Consider the following 20,432-nt stretch of genomic DNA (forward strand, 5'->3'; position numbering starts at 1 on the left):
CCGCCGTGTCGCCTGGAGGACCGTCCGGGGATATCGTATAAGATGCCACCGGAGGCTGTCCCGCCGCCGCTCCCGGGATGCATGCTGAGGAGCTGCTGTCCAGGAGGCTGGGGAGGGAAGAAAGAATGCGGGGCTTCAAGAAGCAGTGCCAGGTGAATCTCCCAAAAGCAGGTTACTTACAGCGCTGCGATCCTCCCCCGCCCTCCCAGTCACTTCCTTCCCTTTCGCACTCAGGTCGGAGGGACGGGGCTGGGACCGGGCCCACGCCGGCCCAGGACCCCTCGCAAAGGGTGCCCTTCCCTCCCGCCCCCTCGCCGGGGAGCCCTCGGTACCGGCACGGCCGGCTCTGCGCGACGAACCGCGGCCCGACGGCCCCTGAGGCGCCGCCGCAGAGGGAGCGCCAGCGGCGCGGGAGCGCCAGCAGGGCGGGGGCGGGGGGGCGGGCAGGCAGCCCGGACCCCGCAGGAGCTCAGGGGGACCCGGGTTCCTGCCAGAGCGGGAGACGCACCTGGAAAGACACTTTCCCCTTACAGGGACGGAGTCCGCCCACCCCGGGCTGGGTCACTTCCCCTGGCTCCTACAAGGGCGGAGGCTTCTGCCCGCGGTCCCCAGGGCCTGCGACCCTGCCGCCCTCGGGAGTCCACACGGATGTGCACGGAACTGGCGTGGGAAGTCATCCAGCACGTACTTACTGGCCTCTTGGATCCCTCTAACAGTCTCGCAAGTCTCTCTCAAAGCGAAGGGACGTTAGGGTGAGATTTAGTGGCGCTTGCACCAGAAGAAGGGTGGGAGTGATGTGTAGGGGAGATATATTCTCCTACAGTAACCTCTCCCCTTCCATCCCCGGCTCTCCTCGTCCCCCCCTCCCCTTCCCCCGCGTGTCTGGTCCGGCTGGGTTCAGCAGAGAGGGCTGTGGGCAGCCCCTCGGCGGAGGTTGTGTGAATGGAGGATCGGCGTGGCTGACTCCTCCTCCCCTGCAAGCGCCTCTATTTGAGCTTTGCAAAGTTGAGGGTGAGCAGGCATCCGAGGTGAGGCGTGCGAGTCGCCTGTGCCCCCCGAGCACGGACCGACGGACACACGCACAATACAGACGCACACGCACAGGCGGACACACAGACACACGCACAGCCCGCTCTGCCCTACGCTGCGAGCGGGTTGCACCCGGAGGCGATCCTGGAGAACAACCTTTCCCTGTCGCTGTTGCCGGCTCCCGCAGGGCTGGACCCGGGGAGCTGCGTTGCGGAGCAAACTTCCCCCAAAGGGCTGAGCTCGCCAGCCTGGTGCCTGCAGCCGGAGCCGGCCTCCGGCTTGGCGGGCAGGGGCCAGGTGTCCTGGAATAAGTGCGGCCCGGGGGGAGACTGGCTGCCCGGCGGCAGGCAGAAGGTCTGCGAGCAGATGGGCTCCGATGTTCGAGACCTCAACGCGCTGCTGCCCTCCGTGCCCTCCCTGCCGGGCAACAGCAACTGCACGATGCCGGTGAGCAGCGCGGCGCAGTGGGCTCCCGTCCTGGACTTCCCCCCGGGGGCCTCCTACGGCTCTCTGGGGCCACACTCCTTCATCAAGCAGGAGCCGAGCTGGAACGGGTCGGACCCGCACGAGGAGCAATACCTGAGCGCCTTCACCGTCCACTTCTCCGGCCAGTTCACGGGCACGGCCGGGGCCTGCCGCTACGGGCCCTTCGGCGCCCCGCCGCCCAGCCAGCCGCCCTCCGGCCAGGCTCGGATGTTCCCCAACGCGCCCTACCTGCCCAACTGCTTGGAGAGCCAGCAAGCCATCCGCAACCAGGGTAAGGGCAGCGCTGCCGGGCGCCCCGGGCTAGGGGGGGGCGGCCCCCGGAGGCGTCCGCATAGCCTTGCCGGGCCGCGCTTGATGTAAACACCAAGCCCAGCCTTTCTCTCCGCAGCAGCCGGGCAGGGTTAAGCGAGCCAGCCCTCCCGTGCATCCTTTCCTCCATGTACGGCAGCCGCGTCGCTCTAGGGAGTTTTGGGAGCCACGAGTTGCTTGCCCCCACCCTTCCTGTGGGGCAGTGGGCTGCGGCGGGCGGCTCTGCCAGGCGGGCTGGAGCCCCCATCCCCGGGTTGGAGCAGCCTCTCGCCTAGCAAAGGTTTGTTCAGGCCGGGCACGGTACAAGTCCTGGAACGAATGGGGCCGGTGCCCCGATACAATTCCCCCTACAAATCTTGGGGAGGCGGGGAGGTTGCTGCCTCTAATGCGTCTCCTGAGGCCGAAAACCGCTGTCTGCACGTTAGTGTTTTCAAGCCCTTTGTCGACTTAACTTCGGGAGGGCTGAATGCCCCTAGGCCGGGGCACGCAAACAGGGGCACCTCGTAGTTTCTTTGTGGCATCTCCGTGGCCGGGCCAGGCTGCGCTCCGGCTCGCTGCGGTCCCCGGTGTTTGCACCGCCCTGGGAAATTCCCCTTGGGCTGCACGGCCGGGCGATGGGTCATCCCCTGCTTGTGGCACTGGGATCATCATCTAATCTTTTTTCTTCCAGTGGCTGCGGTATAAACATCTGGTGGTGCAGGAAGAAAGGAGAGGGGGCGAGCGTGCGGAGAGCTCGCCTGAGACCTTTCGGGTCTTTCCCCCCCCTCCTTCAACTGGGCCCGTGTTGTTGAGCGCCTGCCCCGCACTCCTGGCTCCGGGGGTCTGGCCGGGGGCCTCAAGCCGTCGCGACCCCGCGACTCGGAGGACGGGGGAGCGGTGGCGGGTGCGGGGCCCGGCCGGAGCGGGGGGAATTCGCCAGGGTCTCGCCGATTTTGGCGCGGGGTCCCCCGCGCCCGCAGCTCGGGCTTGCTGTGCGCTTCGGGGCAACCACGTACCCACAGAGAGGGGCTGGGGGCGACCGCCCCCGAAGGACCCGGCGATTCGGGGTGTCCCCGGTTTTCTGGCAGCTGACGAACGGAGGCAGGGACGAAGACACAGAGCGGAGGCCGAGGCCGGACGGTCGCGTTCTGTGCTTGCCGCGGAGCAGTGGCCCAGGGCCGGCAAGGCGTTTGCACTGAGAAGTGATGGCGGCGGAGGGGAAGCGGTTGTTCAGCAGCGCGGCCGCGCACGGGCCTCTCTGCCTGGCAGTGTCGGGTCGCTGTCCCGGTGCCACCGCTGCCTTCGTCCCCCGGCCCCTGCACCCGCTGTCCGCCCAGCGCCGGCTCTAACGTCGGAAATCGCGAAGCGGGGTGCCAGGGCCGTGTCGCCGAGACAGGCTGCGAAGAGAGCGGCAGCATCCCTGGAGGTCGGGTGGAGGCTCGGCCGCGGGGCTGAGAGCGAGGACCCAGGCTCCGATCGGCAGAACCCGGCGGGGAGCGCCCTGCCATCGCCCCAGCACAACGGGCCAGGGAGTTCTGCCGGGGATATTTTTTTAAGACATGTGAAAGGATTTTAGACATCGGAGGGGATTTGTAATCGTTGGGCCGAAATAGAGACGAGAAGGTGGAGAGGAGGCAGACGGAAATAAGCCCGGCCCTGGATGGGTGAGCGGGTGGGCGAGGGACAAAATAGGTGCGACCGTGCGGCATCCTGTCGCCTGAGTTTAACCACTCCGAAGAGAAACGGAGCCTTTAACGCACCAAACCACGGAGCCCGTGTTGGGCTTAGCTGGGTCTGCGGGCGGTGCTGGGCCTGCGGCAGCACAAGCCCTGCAGACACACACCTGTGCGTGCCCCAGAGCCGGGGCCAGGCCGCCTTACCTCTGCACAGCCTCGGCCGGGGACACGGAAGCCCTGCAAGAGCCTGGAGGAAGGCACCGTCCCGGGGAGCAGGGGCCATGTCCTGGTTCCCTGCCGGGCTCCTCCAGGCCGAGCGGCTTCGCCGCGGGTGCGGTCCCTGCGCCCCCGGGGCTGCCTCCCCGCACGGGCGGCACTGGGGCTCAGCCACTACTGTTTTCGGAGACACGCAGCGAGCTCCTTTGGCAAGGAGAAATTCGGCGAAGGGTCTTTGATTTTTTTTTTCCCCGTGGATGGATAAAATGTTCTTGCTTTGACTCTCCTCAAGGTTGAACTCCTATTTTTTTTTTTTCAGCCGGTTCCTTCGACCGTGGGAAAGACTCTACCTTGGCTCTGCGATGACATTACTGCTAAGTCTGGGATGGGGTGTGGGTTAGGGAGCTAAGGCTTTGAAACCTCTGCCCAATTTTCTTTTTCTCCTTCGCCTCTCTCTCTTTCATCCAGCTGGGCTCCTCCAACAGCTGGATGCCTCCAGCGGGCCCCCTACTCCAGATGTACAACTTTCAATTATTTTCAGCACATTTTAATCAGGCCTGGTTCTGATAACGCCCTAATTAAAGAGACCTCACTATCGGCAGCTCGGTTCAGAACTCAACTTTCTTATCACATTCCTGAAGCTTTGGGTCAGGCAACACCGGAAAATGCGGCCAAAACCTCGTTATGCTCCGAGTTGAGTTCTGAAGGTCACCAAAAGTCTGCGCCGGGCCAAAAGTAACGTAGAAAGTGTCAGTGTTTTCTGAAAGTTAAAAAAGAGGCAGAGGGAAATGGGGAAAAGGGAGTTGAAGGTTGAGCCTCTACCCTGAGGGCTAAGGGAGGAGATAAGGAGTGAGAAACAGCTGTGAGATGGGAGCCCGTAAGGTACCGGCCTGTCAGCGCTGCTTGCATCGCCGTGAAAGGAGCTCTGCTCCTGTGTCGAGGGGGATGCGAGAGAGATTTGGCCGGGGACAACTCAGTTCCACTCCTGTCACAGCCCCGCAGTCTCATGGCCGGCTTAAAATAATCGCGCAGGTGAAGGTTTCAAAGTCTTCTGGATTTTTTTGTTAGTTTCTTCCCCGTTGTTCCCTCCATTTCTCCCGCGCAGCCCCTCAGGTTAGTTCATTCATATAATGTCGCTGAATGCAGGCTCTCTGCAGAGAAAAAAGAAAAGAAGCAACAACTGGATTTCTTTGTTGCCTCTTCATTTTATTCTTTCTGGATCCCCCTGTGATTATCGATCGGCGGTGGTGGAAGAGAGACCTGCACCGCGCCGAGCACTCGGCACCGAGGGGAACTGAGAGAGGAGCCTGAAAACAGCCCCGAGTGCTTCCTCTCGCCCAACAAAATCACCCTCCGGCCACATGCCACATCCAGACGGGGCTGCGGAGGATGCCCGGGCTGGAATAAGCGAGTTAAGAGAGCAGGGTGTGAGGGAGGGAGTGCTCTTCGTCTCTTTGGGTTTGTTTTTTTCCCAGCCCGCGTCGGACTTTTTGTTTTGGTGTTTCTTTTTTTTTTTTTTTTTTTAAGAGGGACTCTCGGAGGAGTTTGGTTCTCGGGGTAATGCTGATGAGCCGAGAAGCCTCTGAGATAATATTACTTAGTAATTACTTTTTTAGCCGAAGTTGTTTAGCCAGCTCCAAGTCATTAATGAAAGTTGGTGTCCAAGCACCTGATTTACGATTTCGTGTCGGCCCAGGGTCAGCAGAGGTGGTCTCTTTCCATCTGAATCTGCTCGGTGTAGGAAACAAAATAGGCTGTTTATTATTTTGGAGAGCAATTTTCGCTGAAAGGAGGAGTTTTATTTTTGTATGTAACATTCCGCCTCTTTATTGCAGACTCTTCAAAAAGCCGCTCTTAAAAACAAAACAAAAATAATAATAATAGAAAAAAAAAAAAAGATTAAAGGGTAACTTCTAAATTGGAAACGGCAGAGGAGTACACGGAGCAGATGGGAATCTTCCTCTTCAATATGAGCAACAATTAATGAAAACATCCTTTTTATTACCGGAGCCGATCTGTTCTCTTTAAACACGAACGAGACTTCCGACTTTCGGCCCTTCGGAGCGGGCTGCCCGCCTCACCTCTCCCTGGGGCGGGGGGTCTCAGGGGGTCCTCCCCGCACCGCCCTGCACCCCCAGCCTTGCCAAATGCGAATGCTGGGGAGCGGGGTGCGGTGGGAGACTGAACCAAGGGACTCGGCCTCGCTGTGTCTTTATACCCACCGTGGGCAGCAGCGCCGGGGAAAGAACAACACGGTGCAATACACGTGAAATATTCCGGCAGGCCGTGGCCGTGCCGTGGGTGCGTGGGGGGGGGAGCCTGTGGCTCTCGGCCGGTCGTGGGCTCCTCTCCCTCGACGGCTCCTCGGAGAAGCTTCGCGGGAAGCTGGTGTCCGAACGGGCTTAAGGCTCCTCCTAACCCCGCTGTATTCTCTTCGGCAGGTTACAGCACCGTGGCGTTTGACGGGACCCCCAGCTACGGCCACACGCCGTCTCACCACGCCGCTCAGTTTACAAACCACTCCTTCAAACACGAGGACCCCATCAGCCAGCAGCCCTCACTAGGTAATTTCAGCCTCCGCGGGGTGCGGAGAGCGGGGGCCCATCTCAAAGTGCGCTGGCAATTCGGAGTGACTCCGGAGCTGCCCCTCTGCTGTCCTGGCACAGAGCCAGAGCTACCCACACGCTGGAGGACGAGGCCCTACAGCCCCCTCTGCAGCGCAGGGCGGGGGGAAGGACCGGTGGCCGCAGGGTTTAACTCTTTGCTGATTTCTCTGCAGGGGACCAGCAGTACTCGGTGCCTCCCCCGGTGTACGGCTGTCACACCCCCACCGACAGCTGCACGGGCAGCCAGGCCCTGCTCCTCCGGACCCCCTACAACAGGTACCTCCGCCCGCTGGGAGCTTTGCCTCCCCTCCTTCTGCGCGAGTTCTTGCTCGGGCGCGGTCTCTCCCCCGCATGCCTGTCAAACATCTTTCTATTTTATGCAAGGAAACAGATTTACTTTTTTCCTTTCTCAAGAAAAAAAAAAAAAAAAAAAGAAGGATTCACACGTTAAAACCCAACAACAACAACCAAACAAAAACTCGAACAAAACCAAAACAAACCGACAAAACCAAGTAAATGCCTCCCGCTCTGCCCTGGACCCCGCCGTGTCGCAAAGCCCTCCCGGGCCGGGGTTTGCGAGGAGTAGCCGAGCCCCTCCATGGGGCACGGGCTCTGTGTCGCCAGCCCGGGGGAGCCGCTCGCCGGCGGCAGGTGCCGGCCACTCCTGGGACACGAGTCCCGGGCTGCCGAGCCTCCTTGGGACACACCTGTCCCGGACGGAGCCCGCTGGTGCGAAGGTTTTGGGATTTGCCTTCATCCGCGCTTCGGGAAAGTGCCCGGGGCAGCTCGGCAGAGCCCCCGGCCCCAACCCTGCTCCAGGGCATCCCCTCGCAGGGCCACCCACGCCCTACACCCGTCCCCTCCTCCTCGGCCCAGGGTGCAAAGCCCGCTCCGGCCGCAGGGTCCGACCCGCAAGGCCCTGCCCCTGCGCCCTCTCCCCGCTCCCGGTGCTGGGAATCCCCGCTGACGCTCCCCACCAAGGCCGGGAAGATGTGGGAGTGCTGGCTGGTGAGCAGCAGCGATGGGCAGAGCGTGGTCCAGGCGATTAAATCTCAGCTCCGTCCAGGGGCTTCCTTTTGCAGACCAAGAGCCCTTCCGATGGCTCACAAGAGAGGCGGGGACTGACCTACGGGGAGGTTATTTATTGAAAATGGGGCAATAAACCTATCGGATATCCTTGCTGGGAGAAAGGTGCGTCTGGAGCTTTGCTGCAAGCCCGAACTCTCTTTGCCAACAGACGGGTCCGTTGCAAGCGGGGCTTCCCGCATTCTTTGGTCTGGCATGGGGGCTGGGCGTATCTCTCGCAGTTTTACAACGTGTTTAGTGAGCAAAGAATTTCCCCAAAATTTATTCTTCAACTTTTTGTGAACTTGGAGCCAGTCCCGTATCTTGGAGTTGCTAAGTAACTCTCGCACACAAAACAATGTGCCTCCGAGAAGGAAGCCGCAAGCGGCTCCTCTTGTAGGCCGGTTATATCATCTCTGATTAATCAACACTGGACTTGGGACAACAAAATTCTGTCACTTCCAGAAGTCACTTCGCTAATGAACGTGAGTTGACGTCAAGGGAAGGAGGGAATGAGGTAATGAAGGAAGGAAAGAAGCCTATCCAGAGAGATTAGCTTGCAGAAGAATTGGCGGGGCGAACTCCTGTGCTGAAGTGACAGAGATTGCTTCGCCTCGCAGGGAAATCTATAAATATGGTGTGTAGGAAGGCTTGAGAAGGGCAGCTCCGACCCGCCGCGGGCAGCCGCCGCTCTCCCCGGTCTTGGCCGGTCCCGGGGTTCACCTTCACCGCCCCGATCCCCGCCCCAATGCAGGGGCACCCGGCGGAGGCATCACAACGGGCGCTCCCTCCTGTGGCGTTTCTACCGGTTGGTACGTTTTGGGGACCGATCCCAGTTCTGGGAGATGTGATCCTCATAGGAAACCGGTGCTTGTGCCGAGAGCTCTCTCCTCCATGTGCCTCTACCGGGGTAGCATCGGGGAGAGGAGGAGCACAGCCTGGCATCGCCCTAACATGGACCCCGACGCTATGGGGCTGATTTCCTCCTAACTGTAGCCTTGATCCTACTCAGCTCCCTGGGAGGTTTACTGCTTTACGATAAGGATTTAAGCCCTTAAACCTCACGCGAGCCACTACTGATGTGTGGGGGTACAAGCCAGGGCAGAACTTGTTCCGTGTCAAGGGCAGTTCCAGTTGTACAGAGCCTGGTCCAGCCTCTAAGCCTGAACAGGTGGGTGAGCTTGGTACGGCCTCCCCTTGTCCCCTCCTGTACGTGTTCAAAAGCATCTGGAAGAAGTGATTTTCCTACTACACAAGTGTTCTTCCTAGAAAGTGCTGTCAAGAAAGTGGGTGACCAGTTACGGTGCAGAAACGAGCGTGATTCATTAGCCACATTTGCAACGGCCAGAAAACTGACCGCGCTGTCTTGTTCATATTGACTAGGCGGGATCTTTATCATTGTTATTAAGACCATATTTATTCCGTACCTCCTTTGTGAAGATTTATTTTGCTTTTCGTAGTTGAGGTCAAGTCTGCCAGCTCTGCTTTGACACCTGGTGGCTCGGTTGCCGTCCCTGAGCACTGGGGCTTGCAGAGATGGGGCGGCGGCAATGTCCCCCGCCGTGCCCGCTGCGCGCCTCAGGACTGTAGCGCAGGGCGCGCAGCGATCGCGGAGGGCACAGTGCTCATCCCCGGCGTGACGGGGTTGGTCGCCTCTGTCGCTCCTCGCACTCACTGGGGACAGCAGGCGCTCCCGTTCGACTTCAGGGGCAACGTGGCGGGACGAACCGAGCTCGGGAGCAGGAAATGTTGCCTCTTTTCCCAGCGTGATGCGACGGCCGGTGCTTGCCTCGCACCGCCTCTCCTTCGCACCTCCCCGAGACGTTCGAGTAGCGCCCGAGCGTCGTTTGCGTTCCCTCTGCCACCCATCCCTCCGTCACCCCCCGGCTCTGATCTCTGCAGAGCCGAAACGAGACCCAGGGGGTAATTCTCCCCTGAGCAGAGGCAGAGCGGGAAAGCAGCTGCGAGGAGATGCAGGAGTGAATCACCTCCACCTGATGCTCTCCTCCCCGTCATCTCCTCAGTGCCATGCAAGCCGCTATCGGCCTTCTCGCTCTCCGCCCGCGGGTCGCGAGTGGGCGTGAGCGGCGGGATCCTGTGGCCGGGGGAGCTCCCGGCCCGGCTGGTGCAGCCTGGTACTCGGGCGGGCCAAGGCTGAACAGCGTTCCCCTCTCTCCCGTACCAAGGCAAAGCAGTCGGGAGAGCGACAATTTGAAACAGATGGTTAAAATATCGCAGCTCTTATACAATAAGCAAAAGCATCTCTGAAATCTCTCGCCTCGGCAACTGCGTGCTCTGTTCATGGCGCAGCCCGGTCCTCTGCCAGGGAAGACCGCGCCTGATGCTGAGGGCTGGACGTGGATGACAACCCCGCACGGGCTGCGAGGGTGCGTTCGATGACTAGCGTTTGTGGGCCTGTTAAAACGGTGATGTGAACTTTTCTACCTCGCGCTGTTTAATGTAGTAAACATGCTCGATGTTGAAAATTTACTGTGAGTCACACTTACAAAGACTTTAAAAGTGGAGGAGTTTCGGTTCAGATTATAGCTCTTTCTGTGCAGAGGTCAGGAACTCGGTAATACTGCAGTGCAGGCCAAAACAAACTCTATATGATCTACTACTGGTTTCCTTTTAAGTTCCCTTTTTGCTCAGCGTTGACTTCCTTTTATTCCACTCCAACTTACATTAATCCCCGCTGTAGAAATGTTCCCCCTCCTTCCTCTCGTTTCTCTTTAAAAGCATCTCTGTAATGAAAATAAGTTATTTTTAGTGTCGTCTTTGTGGCCGTTTGGAGGGCCAAGGATTCAGATTGGAATCGGTGCAGGCGTATCCCCCGGGAACCTCGCTTTCCTTCTCATCATCCAAACCTCATCCGAAGCCGAGATTTTGAGAGGAGCTGTTAATTCCATGAGATCACCTTACGGTACTGTCAATAACAAACCATGGCGAGGCGCAAATGGACTTAGGGATGTCCTATTCTCTACGACATGTCAGATACGAGATGTTTAATCTTGTGTCGATGGCCCCCGGGCAAACGACGGCCGGCGCGACCATTCTTGCGGTGCCCACCTGCCTCCCGCCCCGAGGCCGCTTGAGGACGATTTAGCCGAAATTTGGGCAATCCCGTTTATTTTTTCGAGATGTAAACCTCGCAGGATCATGGGCTCAGCATCTCCACGGAAAAAGAACTTTCTCCCCTTGGCCATTGCCCGCAGCAGGGATCACACAGACCCCCTGTACAACCCGTGTGATGGACGTGGGGTGCCCCACTGCCGGGTCTTGCCCACTCGAGAAACCGCAGCGTATCCGGCGGGAATCCGCCCTCAGGGGCTCAACTCAAACTTCTCCCCAAATCGCGCAGCTGCGACGCGGCCCCGCTGGACTCCCGTGCTGGGGGGCGGCCAGGTCTGGCGTGGGGTGCCCAGCCGAGTTGCGTGGGGTGCCGACCCCGGCTGGCGAGAGGTGCCGAGCCCGGGCGCCTCCTCCCCCCGGCACTCATTCCCACCGCAACTGCAGCGGGAGGGCAAGAGTGGTGCGGGGGCTGCGGGTCTCTCCTGGGGCCGCCCCGAGCCAGAGGCACCGACTGCGGCAGAGCGGGATTTAGCGGTGAGAGCGGAGTTCCTCTCACCCCTTTTTCTCCCAGCGCTTTACCCGACGCCCAGCCCGCCTGAAAGCCGCTCCGGGCGCCCTTCAAAGGCTCAAAGCAGCTCTGGCTGCGCCATTGAGCTGTTGTCGGAGCTGCGAAGCCAGGAGCGAAGCGGGGACGTGAAATGGGGAGGGCAGGAGGAGCGTTACCCGGTGAGCTGCGGCTGCACCCCACGCCAGACAGGGCGCTGGTTTCCGAGCCGTTCCTTGGGGACACTGTCACCCAAAGGCGGCATGCAAGACAGTGGCTGCGAGCTAGTGACAAGATGAATAAGTGTATTGCTTTATGAAAAAGCAAAGGAAGGGAAAAAGTGGATATTGTGGGGGAGGCTCTTATAAATGAACTGTCAAGGGAAAGAAAGTTAAAGGGAAATCTCCTGCTGTAAATGCATCGGGCGGGTACTTCTAATAAAAATCAGGGTCCTGGAGGAATTAATTACAGCAGCATTACAGGAAGAATTCGTGGAATTGCAAAACGTAGTTGGCACAGACCAGCACGGACTGCTATTGCAAATGGGGAAACTGCAGGAGAGTTTAACAATTCCTGAGCTGATATGCAGGACATTGTAGTAGCATAATAGCACTTCAGACATACTAATGAATAATAGTGTCCAGTGATACTGACAAATGATATTACGCATACTTCGAGATTGAAGTAACTTAATTTGTTTTTATATGCAAAAGCTTCCCACTGGAATCTGACTTTTTTAGGTCGCTCCTACCTGCCACGAAGAAAAAAAATAAGGAAAAAAAATCCTCTTCTAATAACAGAATGATATAAATTCACCACATAAGTCCAGCGAATTTAGGTGTAATTAATCAACAGGGAGACTTGAGTTTATTGTGAGCGGCTGTTCCTCTGCATCAATCACAGCGCTCAACTGAAAGGCACGGGGGCTCCCGCCTCGTTCCCCCTCGCCGTTCGCCGGGGCTAATGGGGAGCCGTGTTTTGGGGAGGGCCGGGAGAGGGGGAGCCCCGCAGCCCGCCCCGGGGCGGGGGGGTCACCCCTTCGGCATCGAGGAGCCGGAGGGCGGGGGGACACGGCCGGGCGGAGACTCCGCGGGGGCTCCTCGGCGGCAGCGCCCGGGGCCGCTCCTGCGCTCCCAGCACCGCCGTTCCCCGCGGCCGCGCTCCCCGGGTTTGCCACTTGCAAAGCGGGGAGCGATGGCCGGGAAGCCGCGCTCTGCAGCAGCCGCCCCGCTGCCGTGTACCGGCGGGGAAACAGCGTGTTCCAGCGGTGAGCTCCGTTTATCGCTCAGCCACTCCATTTTTCTCCTGCTTGTCAAGCCCCTCTATGTAGTAACATCCATCATGAGTCACGATAGCTACTTCACTCCATTAACCACGTGGTCTCTTACACTCCCGCTTAAAACAGTTAACAAATTTGCCTTTTTAAAACAAATAATCCGCTTCGTTAGCCCACAAGGCTGCCTATATTCGTTTCATTAATTTCAATGTGTCAATATCGGATATTACTTTTCTGTAAGGAAAAAGTTTTGTATCTCTACTTCCAGCTGTTTACAAGTTGACAAGCTTGCAGATTCGAAGAGACTTTTCAATCCAAAGCCATTCTTTTCTTTTATTTCCTTTTATTTTTCAAAAATTCATAATACAACGATAAAAGGGATTATATAAAATAAATTCACTTTCTACTGTTCTATATTTAAAATCAATAACAAAGGCAATGTTGCTATTTTGACGTATCAGTTTTAATTTGATTGCAGTAATTTTAGTTCTAATTCTATGTATTTTCACAACAGTGACAATTTATACCAAATGACCTCACAGCTTGAATGCATGACATGGAATCAAATGAACTTGGGATCCACACTGAAGGGGTAAGGAGCTTTATTATTTCCTAATTTTTTGCCCTAGTGTAGTTGTTTTACTGACCTAACTTTATATTGCATTTTACGACTTGAATCCGCGGTCACTAGCACGAAAAAAATACTGACCAGTTCCGACAATGGCTCATTGTCTGGCTACAGTTTACTGTGGGATTAAGTATATTCTAATGCCCTAAATTAAGTGTCCGGGTGCTGGCTGGCTCAGGCTTACTAGGTTAGGCGGGAGGTGTTGAAAAGACGAAGCTTCCCAGCCGCAGTTTGTGGCCGCCCTGCTCTGCCCCCCCGGGGCTCGGGGCCGGGCTGGGGGTCCCGGTACCCGCTGCTCCTGGTCCCGGTGCTGGTCCCGGCGGGGCAGTTGCGGCTTCTCCGCGCTCTCCTCCTCGAGTCGTCGCCCCTTCCTACCATCCCTCTTCCCTTTCCCTCCGTTCGCCAGGCCCTGCGTCCTGTGTCCCAGCCCTGCCGCCTCCCAGCTTCCTTCCTCCCGGCCATTGTCGCCCTCCCACCTGCCGGGAAGAGGCTCCGGCCCGCCTCCCCCGCGGGGTTTCCTGCCGCTGGGCGGGCAGGAAGGCCCCGAGGCGCCGCGGGGCCCCGCCGGGGTGGCGACCGCTGAGGGGGGCGCGCTCCGGGCCCCTCCCGCCCGGCCCGGGCGGGCATCTCCCCCAGCCCGCACCCGGACCCCCGCTCTCCCCGGACCGGCCCCGGGGGCGAGGACGTGCTGCTGGGGGAGGAAGGTGGATAGAGTCCACCGGCAACCTGTGCTCGGGGATGGTTGTCCCCTAACGCACCTAGGGGAGCATGAGGTAGGACCCTACTGGTTTGGTGCACAACCGTAACTTGACCTTGTTTCATCCATGAGCAAAAGAGCCAGCTTTTGATCCAAGATAAAGCCAAAGGCTGCCTGCTCTGCTCTGAGCCGATTATCTAATTGTGTTTGAAAACTCCCCTGCCGAAGGCAGGTATCACCAACTTGCTCTGAAATGTTCTCAGTGCCTAAGTATGTGCAAACAGTCTCAAGTGAACAGCAGGAGAAAAAGCCCATGTGGATCTACACTTTTGTGTCGTTGTCCATAAATGTGAAAAACTTGTTCAAGGTGGACTTAGTGTACAGTGCTGTAGCGTGATAAAGGAAAAGAAATGTCATGGGTTGGCTTCTAGCTCATTCACAAATGGTGTTTGAAGGTTAGAGGGAGAAGATAGTAGCATAGTAAACTATCTGTATCAGAATGAACTAGAGAATGGAGCTTGGAGATACCTGTCAAGGAACTCTCTTGGTTAAGAAGAATCCCAAATCTTACAGTTGGCCACAGTTCTGTGTCTTTGTTGCCAATCCTCTCTTTTTAAAGGTTATCTCCTATTTTTTTCCCATAAGTGTTTTTGATTTCCTCTTTAAACTGTACCCTCTAAAGATCAGTCATTGCAATATTAGACACTGTTTTGTCTCTTCTGAAGAAAATATCCTGCAAAATGGAGAAACACATCAACCTTGACCGAGGTCCAAGTTATTAAAGCAAGGAAGAGGTTATTCTTTGGGGAGCTCAGTGAAAAAAAAAAAAAAGGACACAATAGAAATATTAAAGGAGTACTGAACAAAATAAATGGCTTCTTACTTGTCCAGGAGTCAGACTGTTAGCAGTGTAAAGTATGTGACCTAGGATGCATGGAAGGGGTGGGGGAAAGAGATCAAGATGAATGATCTATGGTAAAACAAAGCTGAAAGTTTTGGTATAGGCCAAGATTGTAGAATCTGTGGAAAATCAGTGCTAGACATAGCCTCATCACTGGTAATATGAGCCAAAATAGTTATCTGTCTTTTCTGGCTGAGAGTTACGATACACAGTACCTCCAATCTCAGTTGCCATGAACATAAGGTATTCTTCCCAAGATTTACATCTTTAAAATATATGAACTGTTCATAAGAGATTCCCAGGCGTTTAGTATTTCAGATACTTTTCTCAATCTTGTAGTTGTGATTTAAGAATTTTGGAATCAAACTTTCTGTTGAAATATGGAGCTTCCAGATTCTGTCCAACGATGACAGTCCTTGTTTAGCTCCTTGCCTTGAGTTCTTCCCAGCTCTTCCTCCTGGCTTCGATAAGACTTTCGCACATTATAAGAAGGAAGAAAACATTACCATTAAGTTCTGTGAATAGTTAGAGAACTCTACAATTACATAAAACTTACGGGTCATACACTTTATAGCTGACAGTAGACCAGTTCAGTAACTTGTTTCTGGGTTCATGTTCAGCTTAAGTTTAATGTACTGAAATGAAGCTGTTTGCTGTGCTTTTCAGGTGGAGTTAGTTAGCAGCTTCTATGCTGAAATTATCTAGTGGCTTATCTGAGAGAATTCTGGTTTTATCTATTTACATTCTTGCCAATATTTGACTGATCAGCTCCAGAATCTCCTCACTTCAGATTAAAAGTTTGCAATTTGGCAAGAAATACTGTCAGGCGGCCCAAGCCACATCCTTTTCAGTCACTGTGAAAATCATGCCCGCTGAGTTGCGAGTTTATGAACAGTCCTCTTCTTTGTGTGTGATCAGAAGTAAGAGCCTGGCATCTAAACTATCAAATGATTTTATCTGCTCAGAGCCTGCTTCAACCTATGGCTTTAAGGCCTTAGAAGATTTTTTTCCCTGAATGTTTTTTCCTCCCCGGATATTTTAATTCCAGATACAGAATTGGGTGCCTGGCTAAGAGGTGCAGGAGACACATGAGGTGAACAGAGATGTATTCTGGCAGAGTGCAACAGTGTGATAGGCGGGCAGGGGAAGGGGAGAGAGATGTAAATGGAGAAAGCAGATAGAAAAGGCTGCAGCCTGAATTCTAGATGTTTCTATGTACTGGCAAACCAAAAGGAGGTCTGATGGCCCAAACGGAGCTTCTATCTGCAAGGAGTTGTTCCTGGAGAAGAAGACAACTCACCACTGCTACCATATAGTCCAAGTGACTTGATTCTATGCTGTAGATTTTCACTTAGGTTCTGAATGCCCAAGATAGACCTCAAGTTGTGCTAATAACTCCTATGAGGGACAACAGTCCACATTGGGTGCCTTGTGAGCTAGTGCATTGGTTATGTGTTGCCTGCTTGTCCAGGGACTTCTCTGTCACAGCTTTGGGCACACAAGACGCAGGGCTGGCATGTTGTCTGCAAGAGCTGTCACACAAACTGGCAGATTCAAGGGTCTGAAAGGAAAGCTTCATGGTTAAGGCAGTGAACATCACTGTGGGACTGGGTTTTAGCTCTTCAGACCATTTGCTGGTGGTTTGCTCTTCATTTTGTGGTATTTTGTTTGGAGCAGCTGAAATCAAATTTATACTGTTGCAGGAAAGTCATTGGGTCCTTTGCTTATTGCCCCAAGAACTCAGGTCCCAGACATCTCACACTGGATGTTCCACGTTAGTGGATACCTTTCCCTTCAGTTTCTGTCCTTAATATTTTTGTGTTGCTTTCTTATTTATCCAATGTGGAAAATACTGCTTTCCCTTCAGTGTTGTTGTAGAGGCAGACCTCATGACTATAAAACCCTCCTTGATATTTTGATGAGTTCTGTATAAAAGTGTCATGGAAACTATTTATGCCAAGCAGAGAGTGGTATAGCATAGTAGACAAGGGTGTAGCCACATACCCATCAGCAAGAGTTCACAGAAAGGTTGATTAGTTGTCTCTTCAGCTGCTCAAGTAAGAAGTTTTGATCCATATATCCAACAGTCATCTGGAATTGTGTATGTAACCAGACAATTATTTTTTCTTTTGGTTTTGCTTGTGTGTTATTCGACATGTTCCGTGGACATTTGTATATGTTGCTGTTTGGTCAGGCTACCTGGAAGGAAAACTAGGTGTGATCTCTGTAGAACACTATTAAAACTGCATCTAAAACAAGGAAGTGGAAACTTATTTTCTCTGAGAGTGAATGGTAAAGGCCTTTCTGTTTAGCTATGATTGTACTATTAGTAAAATTTGGAGGTGTAAAATTTCCTGCTTGGGTTCAGTTCTGCAGTCACCATGAACTGGAAACAGACAATGACATATGGTCTCTAACACGGAATTTCCCCTTTCCCACTCGGAGTTGAGAGTCTAATTTTGAAGGGAAATGTTGGGTGAAATCCTGGTTCCACTCAGGTCAGTGCTAAAAAACTCAAACCAAACAAAGACTGTTGAAGTCAGAGAGACCAGGGTCCCCTGAAAATTCAGTGCCTTCCCTTCATCAACCAGCTGGTTTTCTCATTGAAGGTGGCAGAAGGGCTATAGTCTGTGAAATCACAGTTTTTACTATTCCTTTGCTTTGGAAAGTGCAGATAAAAATGCAGCGTTATCCTCCACACTCCACAACAGTATTAGACAAAAAACAGGCAGAAACATGATCTTCTATATAACTAATCAGAATCTTTTTGCTGTCTCCATACATATTTTTCCCAGGGTGCTAGGATGGTAAATATTTTAGCAGAGGGAATTAACTCTGCTTCTCTTCCTTTATGTTCTGTTATCAACAGGACTAGCCCACACCCTCACTTTGCCTCATTTTTGGCTCTGTTTCTAAACCCTAAAATTCCTGTTCCTGCATTGAAACACAATTAAATTGAAGCTTAATGTGGTGCCTGTTTTATGTAATCTTGCTTTCTGGCTTTTTTTATTCTTCCAAGTCTGAATCTCATGAATCAATGTGTATTCACGTTTCATCTGAAATTTTCTAACTCTTCTCAGTTATGCCCTAAAGCTTCCCTTTTTTGGTTTATGAAATAATAATAAAAAGCTTAACTCTCCAGATTAAGTTGTAACTGCTTTATACATTAGACAGACAATTTCAATTTAACAAAGTAAAATGGTGTGAGAGAGAAATTGCAGCTTGATTATTTTTTAAAATATTCAGATTAGAGTGTCATCTTTTATGAGGTTTTTTATAACCACTTAGATTGATACAACTCTCAAAAGCTGCTCTGTTTTTCATCACCCATTCTCATCTGTAAAACCTTCATTTTTATTAATCTTTGTACAATCTGTACAACTTTGAGATTTATCATTTTAAAAGAGCTACTCTGCGAGTGTTAAGGATTTGCTGGGCTAATGGTAAACGCAAGCGCTTCTCAATACTCTACAACACATAGCGCTTGCTTAGCGTTTTATGTTGCATGAGTCTTTGTTTCCCAGTTATCTAGAGTTACATTTTATGGCTCTGTTTCCAGGTCTGTTTCTGGCTGTCTAGAACCGGAGAACAAAATATACTGGGTCCTTTTTTTCACCAACTAGCTTGAATTCTAAACATTTATAGTCCAGTCCTGTCATTGTGCAGTTGCCATTGAAGTTAAAGGGAATTGTCTATTTACAAGTAAAGGCAGAAGTGTGAGGCCAAATCCTTCAGTCCTTCCTTGAACAAAAATTCCTGCATATATTGTTAGCAAATCCGGGCACATATTGCAGTGCTTTGGTGGAGATCTAGGCTGTTATCTGGTCCTGAGAATCTAGTGGGATAATTTTTCATTACTATTCTTATAGATTTGGTGGCCTAAGCATTTGAGACGTTGTTTCTCTGCCGGACTAGAAGAGACGACGGTTAAAGAGTCTCCTGTTCTCTTAAGATTTCCATTCACTTAATGTACTGCAGGTATAAATTAGTCAGTTACTTGTAGTGCTCACGTATGTGGGTCTACATCTGATCATTATCTCTTGTATGCAATAAAGCAGGCGTTTGAGTTTCAGTAATGTATTTAGGAGTTTTATATAGTTTCTTCAATCAGTGCTTTTATTTAGTATATAAATTGCAACAATATGAAACAAGCCAACTGTGCAAAGTGTGGTATACACTTTGTAGCCTACATCATGGATGCACTGAGTAAAGAGGCTGGAAGAAAAAAGATGGTATTTTACAATGAGGTTACTATCGATGTGGAGTGAAGATCGAAGTTTAAGCAGCAGCAATGTAGGGATGGTTCATGAAAACTCCTCCTGCAGTTTTCCAGTTCCCCTGCTGACTGGAAAGAACATTCACCTGTTAATTTCCACCTCCCTGAAGGTCAGATCATTCTGTACTGCTTCATAGGGAATAAATAGCATTTTAACCAAGAAATCTCATGTGATCCATTTTGCTGTCATCCTCTGTATGACCACGCTGAGTACCAGCCAGTGTTGATGGAAATGGGCCCAATGTAAAATGGGAACTAGGGCTCCCAATTATTGAAGAATCTCTTCTAGGCACCTGTGTAAGGAGACACCTATTTGTTACTTAGTATATTATGGGTCAAGAGGCTCAGAAAACAAATTTTAATCTGCAAGGCTTCATAGTTGTGTATACAGTTTTAGTGAAGTATAACTAGAAATAATGGGAGGAGGTGTGAAAAGGGCTGAAGGGTGAGGAAGGCTTCCCAATTGTGCAATAAAAGTTGAGATGGAGATCATTTGGAGGATACCTCTCATTCACAGAGCCATTCCCTAAGGCACAGACAGGGTCTTTGCTCTGCTCCTAACTCCTGGCAGGAATTATTTCAGAACCAACTGGTCTTTACAAAGCCAGTTATCACTGAAAGATGAAACCCACATGAATCTGAAGGGAAAGTTCGGCTGTGTTTTATGGTGTAAGCTTTTACCACATATTCCTGTTCCTCTTTCTAAAGTTTCTGTCCTGGGAATTCTTCTTGTCCTTTTTTTTATGGTAACGTGTAAGGCTGCTAGCACAGGCGTGAATGAGAGGTTACACGGTTACTCAGGCTGACTAGTGCTGAAGTTTATATTTACCCTTGGTTTGCTGCTACATTACAGATCAGGAATAGCTTCTACTGCAGAATTTCCTCCTTATAGATAGTGGTTCTCATTTAATTTGTGTTTTAAAAGCCACAGTTTAATTTATGATTAACACGGGTATCACCATAGGTGGGGTGCTTTTCAACCCTTTCTTTTGACATATATGGACTTGCTGCTTTTCAATAGAGAGGAAAGCTTGATGCTGGTGGGGAACCTGAATTGAGCAAATAATTTGTTACTTGTATTAGGGAACAAAAGGCCACATCTGGGCCTTGAGTGAAGAGGAGACCCTGTTTATTCAGATGTGGTACATATCTGGAGAAGAGTTTAATCCATAAAAATCAGATAATGGTTTCTTCCTTTGTCTGTTATTACAGATAATATTACAGATCAGAGATACTTTCTTGCCACCAGACTATAACTTATTTCATTATGGTCACCTGTGTGCCACTTAAAATTGAAGTAAACAGAGCACACCTTCCTAAAAGGTGTACCCTTTGATTTGAATAGTGAGGTGGAACCAGGATTTGAAACTACTGGTTTAATCAGGGAAGGACTTGATGTAAAGGGACTGCCAGTTGGCAGCCTGCAAACCACTATGAGGACAGATAACCAGGAATGTAACCCAGACTCCGCAGTCATAGCCACAAATACCACGAGGTTCACAAACCCTTTAGACATCTCCCTCATTTTAGGTCCACTGGCTGTTCTGCAAATCATTTAAGAGGTTTAAAACTTCCTTGTAATTCTACTCTGCACATGAACTTTGAGTGAAGAGAAAGGAAGGACCAGTGAAATGAGAGTCCGGGCCTCAGGGACCCTTTCAAATTGCTATTG

At 52.4% G+C, this 20,432-nt stretch overlaps 1 protein-coding gene across 4 annotated transcripts in view; it reads left to right on the forward strand.

Moving 5' to 3' along the window:
* Positions 1–1,395: 1,395 nt before the first annotated feature.
* Positions 1,396–20,432, forward strand: part of WT1 (WT1 transcription factor) — a gene marked incomplete at both ends in the record, with an annotated part of 36,140 nt that continues 17,103 nt past the window's right edge. For 3 of the 4 annotated variants that reach the window (XM_080345469.1, XM_080345466.1, XM_080345467.1), the window contains 4 exons: positions 1,396–1,786; positions 6,137–6,259; positions 6,475–6,577; positions 12,773–12,850. In XM_080345469.1, coding sequence (XP_080201595.1) covers positions 1,396–1,786; positions 6,137–6,259; positions 6,475–6,577; positions 12,773–12,850 — 695 coding nt within the window. The remainder of the gene's footprint in view (positions 1,787–6,136; positions 6,260–6,474; positions 6,578–12,772; positions 12,851–20,432) is intronic. The other variant, XM_080345468.1, reaches the window with a different exon arrangement.

The sequence above is a fragment of the Nesoenas mayeri genome (assembly GCF_963082525.1).
Source record: "Nesoenas mayeri genome assembly, chromosome: 5".
Taxonomy (NCBI): Eukaryota; Metazoa; Chordata; class Aves; order Columbiformes; family Columbidae; genus Nesoenas; species Nesoenas mayeri.